The sequence below is a fragment of the Scyliorhinus torazame genome, chromosome 7, assembly GCF_047496885.1.
Source record: "Scyliorhinus torazame isolate Kashiwa2021f chromosome 7, sScyTor2.1, whole genome shotgun sequence".
In the NCBI taxonomy this organism is placed as follows: Eukaryota; Metazoa; Chordata; class Chondrichthyes; order Carcharhiniformes; family Scyliorhinidae; genus Scyliorhinus; species Scyliorhinus torazame.
This window is the reverse complement of record NC_092713.1, coordinates 305,403,088-305,417,409: the sequence shown is the minus strand read 5'-3', so window position 1 is coordinate 305,417,409 and position 14,322 is coordinate 305,403,088. Positions and strand designations below refer to the sequence as shown.

At 55.1% G+C, this 14,322-nt stretch overlaps 1 protein-coding gene across 1 annotated transcript in view; it reads right to left on the bottom strand.

Moving 5' to 3' along the window:
- LOC140427148 (protocadherin-18-like) overlaps positions 1 to 14,086 on the bottom strand; it is a 43,530-nt gene extending 29,444 nt beyond the window's left edge. The window contains exons 1-2 of the mRNA XM_072512695.1: positions 13,812 to 14,086; positions 2,940 to 4,483 (exon numbers count right to left, since the gene is read on the bottom strand). Coding sequence (XP_072368796.1) covers positions 2,940 to 4,483; positions 13,812 to 14,022 — 1,755 coding nt within the window. The 5' untranslated portion in view covers positions 14,023 to 14,086. The remainder of the gene's footprint in view (positions 1 to 2,939; positions 4,484 to 13,811) is intronic.
- Between the last annotated feature and the right edge of the window lie 236 nt (positions 14,087 to 14,322).

Below are 14,322 nucleotides of genomic sequence, written 5' to 3'. Positions count from 1 at the left end.
CTCATGCCTTGACCCTATCCCCGTAACCCCGCTTAACCTTTTGGACACCAAGGGGCAATTTAGCATGAACATTCCACCTAACCTGCATATCTTTGGACTATGGGAGGTAACCCACACAGACACGGGGAGAACGTGCAGACTCCACACAGAGATCGTAATTGAACCCGGGTCCCGGGCGCTGTGAGGCAGCCGTGCTAACCACTGTGCCACCCATGTGGAGCAAGAAACAGTCTCTCTTGACACTCAATGGCATTACCACTGCTCAATCCCCCACTAACACCCTGGGGGTTACCATTGGTCAGAAAGTGAACTGCGCCAGCCATATAAATACTGTGGCTGCAAGAGCAGGTCAGAGACTGGGAATTCGGAGGGGAATAATTCACCTCCTGACTCCTCAAGGTCTACATTGCACGACCTGCCTGGAGGAGTGTGGCTCCAACAACACAAGAAGGTCGACATCATCCAGGACAAAGCAGCCCCCTCTTGAACGACAGCCCATCCACTCCCTCCACCACCAGCGCACTGCACCAGCCGTGTGCACCATCTACAAAATGCAGTGCAGCAACTCACCAAGTCTCCTCCAACATCACCTGCCAAACCCGCAACCTCTACCACCTAGACAAACAAGAGCAGCGGGCATGTACAAACACCGCCACCTTCAAGTTCCCCTCGAAGCCACTCACCATCCTGGCTTGGAAGTATATCGGCCGTTCCTTCGCTGTCACTGCGTAGAAATCCTGGAACTCCCTCCCTAACAGCACTGTGGGTGCACCTACACCACACGGACTGCAGCGGTTCAAGAAGGCAGCTCACCACCGCCTTCGCAAGGGCAATTGGGGATGGGAAATAAATGCTGCCCTATCCAACAACACCCACATCTATGAAAGTATAATAATAAGTTCATGTTTCTGGTCAATGCCCATCAGAACAGCCAACCATCCGAATCTCTAACTCGGGTTTTCTTCCCCTCTCCGAGATGCTGCCAGACCTGCTGAGTATTTTCTGCATTTTTTTTTATTTCAAATTTCCTGCAAACACGGTAATTGGCTTTGGCACAAATTAAGACCAGCGATCTGTGCGGATACACAAACTCCTTTGCACTGCCACATAGCGGCACGGTGACAGTGGTTGGCACTGCTGCCTCGCAGCCCCAGGTTCAATCCCTGCCTCGGGTGACTGTCTATATAGAGTTTGCACATCCTCCCCGTGTGTGCGCGGGTTTCCTCCCACAGTCCAAAGATATGCAATCTTGTAATTCCGGGAGGTTAAATCAGGTTGATCTTTATCTAGAATTCATTCATTTTTAAAAATGTGTTCTGGTGCATGGGCATCGCTGACAGGGCCAATATGTGTCGCCCAGACCTAATTGCCCCATGAACGGAGTGTCTCACTTGAACAGTCAACCACATTGCTGAGGGGTTAGGACCAAGAATAGGCCAGACCAGGTAAGGGCGGCAGATTTCCTTCTCTAAAAGGGTATTCCTGAGCCAGGTGGGTGTTTACAACAACAAATAGACAACATTAAAACCTTCAATTCGAGATTTTTGTTAAATTCAAATTCAAAAGTGGCAGGATTCGAACTTGGGTCCCCGAAGTATTACTCTGGGTCTCTGCGGATTACTAGTCCAGTGACAATGCCACAGGTCACCATGGTAACAGAGTAATAAATAACAGAGGTGAAGCCCGTAATGACCCAGCCCAGAGACTGCATGGACTGAAGGCATTGGGCGCGATTCTCCATTCCCGCGCCGGTTGGGAGAATCGCCTGGGCCGCCAAATTTTCCCCCGACGCCGGTCCGACGCCCTCCCGCGATTCTCCCAAGCGGCGGGAACGGCCCTGTCGAGTTCCGCGTGGCACAGGCCGGAGAATCGCCCGAGACACCCAAAATGGCGATTGTCCGGCACCCCTGCTATTCTCAGGCTCGGATGGGCCGAGCGGCCAGGCCAAAACGGCGGGTTCCCCCCCCCCCCCCCGGCGCCATCCACACCTGGTCGCTGCTGTCGGGAACAGCGCGGGAACCCTTGGGGGGGGGGGGGGGGGGGGGAGATCCTGTACCGGGGGGGTACCTCAAATGGGGTCTGGCCCGCGATCGGTGCCCACCGATCGTCGGGCCATCCTCTCTGAAGGAGGACCTCCTTTCTTCCGCAGCCCCGCAAGATCCGTCTGCCATCTTCTTGCGGGGCGGACTCGGAGAGGACGGCAACCACGCATGCGCGGGTGACGCCAGTTATGCGGCGCCGGCTGCGTCATGTATGCGGCGGCGCCTTTACCCGGCGCCAAGGCCTGGCGCGTGTAAATGACACGGCGCCGCTCCTAGCCCATTGTCGGGGCCTGAATCGGTCGGGATAGGGGCCGTTTCGCGCCGTCGTGAACCTCGACGGCGTGGGCACTTCGGCGCGGGAGTGGAGAATCCCGCCCATTGTTCTTGAATTTCAAAACCGGTTTCTATTGCGAGAAGCACAGCCTCGGGATTCATAAAATTCACAACCGCGGAAAAAAATCTTCTTTATTCTTTCATGAGGTGTGGGCTTCGCTAGCAAGGCCAACATTTGATGCCCATCTCTATCTGATTGCTCTTGAACGGAGTGTCTTGCTCGGCCATTTCAGAGCGGCTGTTAGGAGTGAACCACATTGCTGTGGGTCTGAAGTCACATGTAGGCCAGACCGGGTAAGGGTGGCAGAATTCTTTCCCTGAAGGACATTACTGAACCAGTTGTTTTTTTTTTTACAACAATTGATGATAATTATCAAGGTCGCTATTACACACACTAGCTTTATAGTCCAGATTTTACCACCGGGATTTAAAGCCATGTCCCCAGAACATGGGCCTGGGCCTCTGGATTATTAAACTAGGGGCATTATCGCCACAAAAGTGCTTCCCCCAAGATCAGCAGGTCACCGCTCAGTTTGCGATTGGTTTGGGAGGAGCCCCTCTTACCTGGACGTGTGGCGAGATGGACGTCAGCTCCAGGGTGCAGTCGGAGAAGCCAGCCATGGACAATCTAACCAGCTCCCTCAGCAGCTGGTGGTGATGGGAGTCTCGGTCCCTCCGGAGGGTAGGGTAGGGTTTCTCCACCTCCCCGCACTCCTGCTGAATCTGCTGGGGTCCCTCGGGAGTCCCAGGGTGGTCCGGGGGGACAGGGGGCACCACAGCCTTCGGCCCTGGCCTACTCCGGCCGCCCGGGTGGAGGAGGGTGATGTCAGTCTTCTGGATCTGCTTCAGGGGCCTTTTTGGGTGGAGCTGGTAGGCGGTCTCCGCTTGGCGGCAGTTGTATGCGCGGGCATCCCGCTTCTCGGCTTTGCATCGGCCCCGGAGTGCAATGAGGATCGGAAGCAGGGCGAGGCACAGCGCTCCGAGAGAGATCACCGTGACAACCGAAGTGCTGAGCCTCTCACTTGCGCGGGTCGGCTCCGAGGCGGGGACAAAAGTCAGAGTGAAGTTGATACTGGAAGCAAGGGGTGGGCTCCCGCGGTCCCACACACGCACCAAGATAGTCCAGTCTTTCACCAACAGCTCACTGAGGTTGCAGACGGCGGCTCTGATTTCCCCAGTGCTGCCATTGATGTCAAAGAGCCCCCATTCGTTACCGCCCACCAGCTCGTAGAGCAGCTCACCTTTTGCACCGGAATCAGCGTCCTCCGCTTTCACAGTGGTAACCGCGTAGATGCTTTGGCGACGATGCAATGGAGACCCACTAGCCACGGGTAAACCAGCCTGCCCAGGCGCACATTCACCAGAACCAGCTGCCAACGCCGCACCAAGGGGCACGGTGATTCTTGCCGATGTCGGGGATGTGAAGACAGGGTAATTATCATTTAGGTCTTGAATGTCCAGCCTAACAGGCACCGTGGTCCTAGTTGGAGGGTGGCCACTGTCTCTGGCCTCAACCACAAAGTCCACAGTTCTCAGTTGCTCATAATCAAATGAGACCAGGGTGTAAACAATGCCCAAGTTGGGATGGATGCCAAGTAACGATGATACAGGGGTCCCCGCCATAGAAAGGTCCAGAATAGAGTAGGTGACATGGCCATTGGCGCCAAGGTCACTATCGGAGGCTGTCACTTTCAGGACGGTGGTGTTTGGAGGATAATTTTCCACTATGGACGTTCGATAGGAACTTTCACCAAAGACTGGGGCGTTATCATTTATATCGGTGACCTTCACCATGAATTGGACATTTGCCTTGAAGGCTCGGGTCCCTTCGACTAAGGTTACCAGTGTTAGACTGTACTCGGCCCTCTTCTCCCGATCGAGGCTGGCGTTGGTCATGACTAAGTAATTCCTCTGGTAGATTTTCACAAGCTGAAAATACCCCTCGCCCTCGAGCTTACACTCGATCTGGATTCCAGCCTCTGGATCAGAATCAGGCACCTCAACCCGAGCAATGGTAGCATTCACTGCAACTCCCTCAGGCACCAGGACAACATCAGGACCAGCAGCAGCCCAAGGTGTGGCTTCAGCACCCCCAACATTATCCGGAACTGGAAATATAAATGAAACGTGATTTGAGTTAACAAGCTTGACACCAAGCCGCATAAGGCAATGAGGGAAAGTCAAAGCGGTAGGTTCGAAGGAGCATCTGAAAGGAGGAGGGTGATGGAGAGGTTTAGGGAGGGAATTCCGGAGCCTAGGCAGCTGGAAGCACCATAACCAATGGTAAAGCGATGAAAATCAGAAATGATCGTGAGGATAGAGTGGAGGAGCGGAGAGATCTGAAGGACGGGAGGATATTAACTGGAGTGGGCCAAGGAAATGGAGGGATTTAGAACAAAAGATAGGATCTAATTATCTTCAAGTTTACTCTGATTTCATATAAACAAGTATCATTTAATACAACAGCTATTACACACACACCATTGTATTACACTGGGGCAGAGGACAGGTCTGTCACTTTATAACACTGGGCCAGAGGACCGGTGGGGACGGTTCTGTCACTGTGTAACACTGGGGCAGTGGACTGGTGCGGACAGGTCTGTCACTGTAACACTGGGCCAGAGGACTGGTGGGGACAGGTCTGTCACTGTAACACTGGGCCAGTGGACTGGTGGGGACAGGTCTGTCACTGTAACACTGGGGTACAGTACTGGTGCAGACAGGTCTGTAACTGTAACACTGGGCCAGAGGACTGGTGTGGACAGGTCTGTCACTGTATAACACTGGGCCAGAGGATGGTGGGGACAGGTCTGTCACTGTATAACACTGGGCCAGAGGATGGTGGGGACAGGTCTGTCACTGTATGACACTGGGCCAGAGGACAGGAGCGGACAGGTCTGTCACTGTATAACACTGGGCCAGAGGACTGGTGGGGACAGGTCTGTCACGTAAAACTGGGGCATAGGACTGGTGGGGACAGGTCTGTCACTGTAACACTGGGCCAGTGGACTGGTGGGGACAGGTCTGTCACTGTAACACTGGGGTACAGTACTGGTGGGGACAGGTCTGTCACTGTGTAACACTGGGGCAGAGGACTGGTGGGGACGGGTCTGTTACTATGAAACACTGGGGCATAGGACTGGTGGGGACAGGTCTGTCACTGTGTAACACTGGGCCAGAGGACTGGTGGGAACGGGTCTGTGACTGTATAACACTGGGGCAGAGGACTGGTGGGGACAGGTCTGTCACTGTAACACTGGGCCAGAGGACTGGTGGGGACAGATCTGTCACTGTATAACACTGGGCCAGGGGACTGGTGGGGACAGGTCTGTGACTGTATAACACTGGGCCAGAGGACTGGTGGGGACAGATCTGTGACTGTATAACACTGGGGCAGAGGACTGGTGGGGACAGGTCTGTCACTGTAACCTGGACCAGAGAACTGGTGGGGACAGGTCAGTCACTGTATAACACTGGGCCAGAGGACTGGTGGGGACAGGTCTGTGACTGTATAACACTGGGCCAGAGGACTGGTGGGGACAGGTCTGTCACTGTGTAACACTGGGCCAGAGGACTGGTGGGGACAGGTCTGTCACTGTGTAACACTGGGGCAGAGGCCTGGTGGGGACAGGTCTGTCACTGTGTAACACTGGGTCAGAGGACTGGTGGGGACGGGTCTGTCACTGTATAACACTGGGCCAGTGAACTGGTGGGTACGGGTCTGTCACTGTATAACACTGGGGCAGATGACTGGTGGGGACGGGTCTGTCACTGTATAACACTGGGCCAGAGGACTGGTGGGGACAGGTCTGTCATTGTAACACTGGGCCTGAGGACTGGTGGGGACAGGTCTGTCACTGTATAACACTGGGCCAGGGGACTGGTGGGGACAGGTCTGTCACTGTAACACTGGGCCAGAGGACTGGTGGGGACAGGTCTGTCACTGTGTAACACTGGGGCAGAGGACTGGTGGGGACAGGTCTGTCACTGTGTAACACTGGGTCAGAGGACTGGTGGGGACGGGTCTGTCACTGTATTACACTGGGCCAGTGAACTGGTGGGTACGGGTCTGTCACTGTATAACACTGGGGCAGATGACTGGTGGGGACGGGTCTGTCACTGTATAACACTGGGCCAGAGGACTGGTGGGGACAGGTCTGTCATTGTAACACTGGGCCTGAGGACTGGTGGGGACAGGTCTGTCACTGTATAACACTGGGCCAGGGGACTGGTGGGGACAGATCTGTCACTGTGTAACACTGGGGTACAGTACAGGTGGGGACAGGACTGTGACTGTATAACACTGGGGTACAGTACTGGTGGGGATGGGACTGTCACTATCACACTGAGGTACAGTACTGGTGGGGACGGGTCTGTCACTGTAACACTGGGGTACAGTACTGGTGGGGATGGCTGTCACTGTATAACACTGGGGTACAGTACTGGTGGGGACGGGTCTGTCACTGTAACACTGGGGTACAGTACTGGTGGAGACGGGTCTTTCACTGTAACACTGGGGTACAGTACTGATGGGGACAGGTCTGTAACTGTGTAACACTGGGGTACAGTACTGGTGGGGACGGGTCTGTCACTGTATAACACTGAGGTACAGTACTGGTGGGGACAGGTCTGTCACTGTATAACACTGGGCCAGAGGACTGGTGGGGACAGGTCTGTCACTGTGTAACACTGGACCAGAGGACTGGAGGGGACTGGTCTGTCACTATAACACTGGGCCAGAGTTCTGGAGGGGACAGTTCTGTCACTGTAACACTGGGCCAGAGGACTGGTGCGGACAGGTCTGTCACTGTAACACTGGGCTAGAGGACTGGTGCGGACAGGTCTGTCACTGTATAACACTGGGCCAGAGGACTGGTGGGGACGGGTCTGTCACTGTAACACTGGGCCAGAGGACTGGAGGGGACAGGTCTGTCACTGTAACACTGGGTCAGAGGACTGGTGGGGACAGGTCTGTCACTGTGTAACACTAGGCCAGAGGACTGATGGGGTCGGGTCTGTCACTGTAACACTGGGGCAGAGGACAGGAGGCGACACGTCTGTCACTGTGTAACACTGGGCCAGAGGACTGGTGGGGACAGGTCTGTCACTGTGTAACACAGGGCCAGAGGACTGGAGGGGAGACGTCTGTCACTGTAACACAAGGCCAGAGGACTGGTGGGGACAGGTCTGTCACTGTAACACTGGGCCAGAGGACTGGTGGGGTTGGGTCTGTCATTGTGTAACACTGGGCCAGAGGACTGGTGGGGACAGGTCTGTCACTGTAACACTGGGCCAGAGGACTGGTGGGGACAGGTCTGTCACTGTAACACTGGGCCAGAGGACTGGTGGGGACAGGTCTGTCACTGTAACACTGGGCCAGAGGACTGGTGGGGACAGGTCTGTCACTGTAACACTGGGCCAGAGGACTGGTGGGGACAGGTCTGTCACTGTAATACTGGGCCAGAGGACTGGTGGGGACAGGTCTGTCACTGTAACACTGGGCCAGAGGACTGGTGGGGACAGGTCTGTCACTGTAACACTGGGCCAGAGGACTGGTGGGGACAGGTCTGTCACTGTAACACTGGGCCAGTGGACTGGTGGGGACAGGTCTGTCACTGTAACACTGGGCCAGAGGACTGGTGGGGACAGGTCTGTCACTGTAACACTGGGCCAGTGGACTGGTGGGGACAGGTCTGTCACTGTAACACTGGGCCAGTGGACTGGTGGGGACAGGTCTGTCACTGTAACACTGGGCCAGAGGACTGGTGGGGACAGGTCTGTCACTGTATTACACTGGGGCCGAATGCTACCTCTCCAAATTCTCATGACCCTGCCCTATCTCCTATTTCTGTTCAATTCCCATCATGCTCTGTATCCAAACATACATCGATGCAGAACGACATTCAGTCCATCGCATGTGCGTCGCCTCCAATTAATGCCACACCCCTGCTCTCTCCCCATGGTCCTGATAATTTCTCCTTAGTCCTTACCCAATTTCCTTTAGGAAGTTATTCTGGAATATGCTTGTGCCACGTTTTCAGTCGGTGTATTCCAGATCATTACACCTCACTGTAATAAAAAATGTTTCCTCACAATTCCACCCATCCTTTCTTTTTGGTCAACTGCGCCCCTTAACTGCGCCCTCCGGTTACCAGCCCATCTGTGACAAGAGACAACTTCCCCTCAATTAATCTATCAAAACAATTAACGTCTTCGATCACCCACTTTCAAACCTCCACTTAACCTTTTCGGCTCTGAGGAGAACCTTTTATTCTTTCATGGGACGTGCGTGTCGCCGGGAAGTCCAGCATTGTTGCCCGTCTCCAAGTCAACCCCATTGCAGTGGGTCTGGAGTCACGTGTGGGCCAGATTGGGGAAAGGACGGCAGATTTACTTCCCTAAAGAATATTAGTGAGCCAGGTGGGTTTTTACAACAGCCGACGATAGTTCCACGGTCACCATTACTGAGGCTAGTTTTCAATTCCAGAGTTATTGACTGAATTTAAATTCCTTGTCGGGATTTAAAGGAGCATTAGCCTTGGCCTCCGGATTACTACTCCAGTGACATTATCACCAGGCTACCATCTCCCCCAAGATGCGTTATTTATATAAAAATTACATTTTTTTAAAAGCCTTGTGTTTCCAGAACATCTTACTCCCACCATCTCCGGGAATTCCCAAGTGCCTTACAACCAACTAAGTACTTTGTTAAGTCACTTGTACGAAACGTGACAACTGATTTGCGCGCAGCAAGATCTCAAACAAATTGCAGCCACGCAGAGGAGGGTCAGAAACCGCGAATAGTGACACCGACCAGAAAGTCGATTTTTGCGATAAATACTGGCCAGATACGTGGAAGAACTCACGACGATATGGGGAAATGTGAGAGGCTGTTTCCAAAATACCCAAGCACAGGACAAGGGCTGCACGGTGGCTCATCGCTGCTGCCTCACAGCGCCAGGGATCGGAGTTCAATCCCAACCTTGGGCAATTGTTCTCCTGGTATCTGCGTGGGTTTCCTCCGGGTGCTCAGGTTTCCTCCCACAGTCCAAAAACATGCAGGCTAGATGGACTGGCCGTGCTAAATTGCCCCTAGTTCACAATGGTTAAGCGGGGTTACGGGGATAGGGCAGGAGAGGTGGGGCGCTCTTTCAGAGGGTCGGAGCAGATGCGATGGGCCAAATGGCCTCCTTCTGCACTTTAGGGATTCTATGAAGAGGCCGATCATGTAGGACTGCGAGGAGGAGAAATTACCTCACTTGAAAGGCTTTACATCTTTGGAATTCCCCACCACAGAAGGCTGTTGGTGCTCCTTTGTTTGAGGCATTTAAGCCGGGGATAGGCAGATTTTGGGAGACAAGGGACATGGGGAGCGGGCAGAAAAGTGAATTTGAAACCCAAGATCAGGCATGATCGTATTGAATGGTGGAGCCGGCTCGATGGGCCTTGTGGTCTATTCCTGCTCCTATTGCACAATAACACCACCTGCAATCTCCCCCTCCAATGCACAGACCGTTCTGCTTTGAAACTAGATCGCCGTTCCTTCACGGTCGCTGGGACAAAATCCTGGAACTCCCTTCCCAGTAGCACGTGGGCCGCAGCGGTTCAAGAAGGGGTCAGCTCACCACCACCCACTCGACGGCAATTAGCCACTCCCTCATCCACCAAAACGCCCAAGGAGACATTGGGATTGGTTAAGAGCGAGAGGTTTGATGGAGCACCTTGAAGGAGCGGGGGAAGACATAGTGAGGTTTACAAAGGGAATTCTAAGGCAACCGAAGGCGCAGCTGCCAATGGTGGATCAATTTTGTTTTAAAAATCAGTGCGCACGAGAGGCCAGAGGTTGACATCATTTTTCTTGGCAGTTGGAACCTGCAAATAAAGAGCAGGAAATCATAGAGCACGTCAGCATCAGGTACGTCACTTACCTTCAGGATGTAGAGTTAGGAATCTAAATATAGAGGCAAACAGGATTTCTGAACCTTCACATTTAGATCCCAACTCAAGTAGTTGAAATCTCTCCAATGGAATATTCCTACCAGGTGTGGATCAGGAATCATACAAAACAGGAGGCGGACACTCTGCCCATCATGTCTGAAGCCAGTTCTTTTGAAAAAGTGTTATCCAATTAGTCCCACTCGCCTGCCCTTGCCCCATGGCCCGGAAAATCTCTCCCCTTCAAGTATTTATCCAATTTTCCTTTGAAAGTTACTCTTAAATCATCTTCCGCCACTCTTTCAAATCACAACTTGCTGTGGAGAAAGATGTTTCCTTATGTTCCCTATAATTATTTTGTCTAAATCAGTGTCCTATGGGTTGCCAACCCTCCTGCCACTGTAAATAGTGTCTCCTTATTTATCTTATCAAAACTCTGCATGATTCTGAATGTAACTATTGAGCCCCCCCCCCTTTCACCTTCTCCGGAATCTCAGAGTGATTTAAGTCCCTCAAATCCTGGTCAATCCCCTCTGCACCCTCTCTGAAGCCTCGGGTGAGGACAGGTTTGTGGTAGGGGGATCAGATTTCTTACTCAACTAGGCAAGGGCGGAAACCCAAACAGGATTTGAGCCAAGCTCGTCCGAGGCACAGGAGCCCTTTTCCCACACCATAATTTTGAAATTATTTCCAGATGTTCTCAATTAGCTGTGACAAAGCAAGTTGCTGACAACTTCCGCACAGAAGCAATGTTTCCATTTATTCCTGAGCTGCTGTTAATTCCAATTCAACTGCAGGAAGGTGCAACGTTTCAGTTGGAAATAACCAGAGGTTATCTCAAAACACCCAATGTTTGGTGCATATTGACGAAACAGTTTATAATTTGGCCTCTGGGAATAACCTTTGACCGTACACAATCAAATATGGAATAAATCTGCTGTATGATTTCAGTACAATGTAAAAAATGTTTCATAAAAGTGATTGTTAGGAATCTCTCGATGTCCACCTTCAAAAAACACTAACAGTAATATTAGTGATCATACACATTAGTCTTGATGTACACCACATTTTTGCTGGATATCCTGCCTCAACAGTAACTGCATTTATTCTCATATACAAACTGATTAGTTCAAAAAGGCAGCCACAGACAAGATAGAGCAAACAGCCTCCTTCTGTGCTGTAAGATTCAATGAATTCCTACATCCGTGTGACAGGATAATAAATGGAAAGTTAAATTGGGGGGGGGGGGGTGAAGAAGAGGGCAGGGGGCTCGCATAATGGACAGGACAAGTATCTCTCTATCCAGTGTTCAAACTCTGCCCCGACATGCCTTGGTTGTGACAATAAGTTAGATGATGCCATCTGCATGCAAAGCCACAAGATCCGAGTGCTGCAGAAAAGCACAGGCTGAGGGCAGCAGAATGGTATTTCCTGTTGTGAGGGCAGCACGGAGGGGGGACACCAGGAGGAAACACCCGGCTGATGGTGGGGGGAGGATTTGGGGGTGGGTGGGGAGATGATGTTGGGGTGGTGATGGGTGGGGGGATGTTGGGGTGGTGATGGGTGGGGGGGATGTTGGGGTGATGGGTGGGGGGGGATGTTGGGGTGATGGGTGGGGGGGGATGTTGGGGTGATGGGTGGGGGGGGATGTTGGGGTGATGGGTGGGGGGGGATGTTGGGGTGATGGGTGGGGGGGGATGTTGGGGTGATGGGTGGGGGGGGATGTTGGGGTGATGGGTGGGGGGGGATGTTGGGGTGATGGGTGGGGGGGGATGTTGGGGTGATGGGTGGGGGGGGATGTTGGGGTGATGGGTGGGGGGGATGTTGGGGTGATGGGTGGGGGGGGATGTTGGGGTGATGGGTGGGGGGGGATGTTGGGGTGAGGGATGTTGGGGTGATGGGTGGGGGGAGATGTTGGGGTGATGGGTGGGGGGGATGTTGGGGTGATGGGTGGGGGGGATGTTGGGGTGATGGGTGGGGGGGATGTTGGGGTGATGGGTGGGGGGGATGTTGGGGTGATGGGTGGGGGGGATGTTGGGGTGATGGGTGGGGGGGATGTTGGGGTGGGGGGGGATGTTGGGGTGGGGGGGGATGTTGGGGTGATGGGTGGAGGGGATGTTGGGGTGATGGGTGGGGGGGATGTTGGGGTGATGGATGGGGGGGGATGTTGGGGTGATGGGTGGATGTTGGGGTGATGGGTGGGGGGGATGTTGGGGTGATGGGTGGGGGGGGATGTTGGGGTGATGGGTGGGGGGGATGTTGGGGTGAGGGATGTTGGGGTGATGGGTGGGGGGAGATGTTGGGGTGATGGGTGGGGGGGATGTTGGGGTGATGGGTGGGGGGGATGTTGGGGTGATGGGTGGGGGGGATGTTGGGGTGATGGGTGGGGGGGATGTTGGGGTGATGGGTGGGGGGGGGATGTTGGGGTGGGGGGGGGATGTTGGGGTGATGGGTGGAGGGGATGTTGGGGTGATGGGTGGGGGGGATGTTGGGGTGATGGATGGGGGGGGATGTTGGGGTGATGGGTGGATGTTGGGGTGATGGGTGGGGGGGGGATGTTGGGGTGATGGGTGGGGGGGATGTTGGGTGGGGGGGATGTTGGGGTGATGGGTGGGGGATGTTGGGGTGATGGGTGGGGGGGTGTTGGAGTGATGGGTAGGGGGGATGTTGGGGTGGTGATGGGGGGGGTGGGGATGTTGGGGTGATGGGTGGGGGGATGTTGGGGTGGTGATGGGGGGGTGGGGATGTTGGGTGGGGGGAGGGGATGTTGGGGTGATTGGGGGGGATGTTGGGGTGATTGGGGGGGAAAGAGGGGATGTTGGGGTGATTGGGGGGGGGGATGTTGGGGTGATTGGGTGGGGGGGGATGTTGGGGTGATTGGGTGGGGGGGGATGTTGGGGTGATTGGGTGGGGGGGGGATGTTGGGGTGATAGGGGGGGGAGATGTTGGGGTGATTGGGTGGGGAGGGATGTTGGGGTGATTGGGAGGGGGAGGGATGTTGGGGTGATTGGGGGGGGAGGGATGTTGGGGTGATTGGGTGGGGGGGGGGATGTTGGGGTGATTGGGTGGGGGGGGGGATGTTGGGGTGATTGGGTGGGGAGGGATGTTGGGGTGATTGGGGGGGGAGGGATGTTGGGGTGATTGGGGGGGGTGTTGGGGTGATTGGGTGGGTGGGGGGGATGTTGGGGTGATTGGGGGGGGATGTTGGGGTGATTGGGTGGGGGCGGGGGTGATTGGGTGGGGGGGGGATGTTGGGGTGATTGGGTGGGGGGGGGATGTTGGGGTGATTGGGTGGGGGGGGGGATGTTGGGGTGATTGGGTGGGGGGGGGGATGTTGGGGTGATTGGGTGGGGGGGGGGATGTTGGGGTGATTGGGGGGGGGGATGTTGGGGTGATTGGGGGGGGGGGTCTCACTAACTGCCCCCGATGGTAAAGGGACTCTCAGTGTCGCCCCGGCCGGACCCCCCTCCCAATTGGCCTCAGGACCGCCCGGACCGTTACCTGTGTGCCGGAGGCGGCAGTGAGCGCGGTCGCCATCGCCCCAAAGCTGCCGGGCTGCGGGCTGCTGTTCTCGGCGTCTCCGCCCCGCGGGCTCGCGGGCTCCGGTCGGGGGCTCCTCGGGCAGAGCTCGGTGGCCGAGCCCCGGGGCCGGCACACCCTGAGGACAAGCGGCGGTGAGGAGGCAGCAGAGCAGCAGCAGCGCCTGTGCCATGGCCGAGGTCCCGGGCTCCGACTGGGACAGGAGCCCCTCCGCCGCAGGGGGATGCCCCGGCCCCCTCCGCCGGCCCATCAAACTCCCCCGGCCCCGCCTCCGCTGCCAAACTTTCCTCCAAACTTTTCCTTTGTCCCATTCCCAGCGCCCTGGCCAATCAGCGCCCTCCGGGGCGAGACAACGGAAGCTTTTAGCCAATCAATAAGCAGGCGGATGGGAGAGGCGGGGCCTCCAGGACAAGGGGCGGGGCCCACATGACGAGGGGCGGGGCTGTGATGAGCTGATGCTTCCAATGAACAC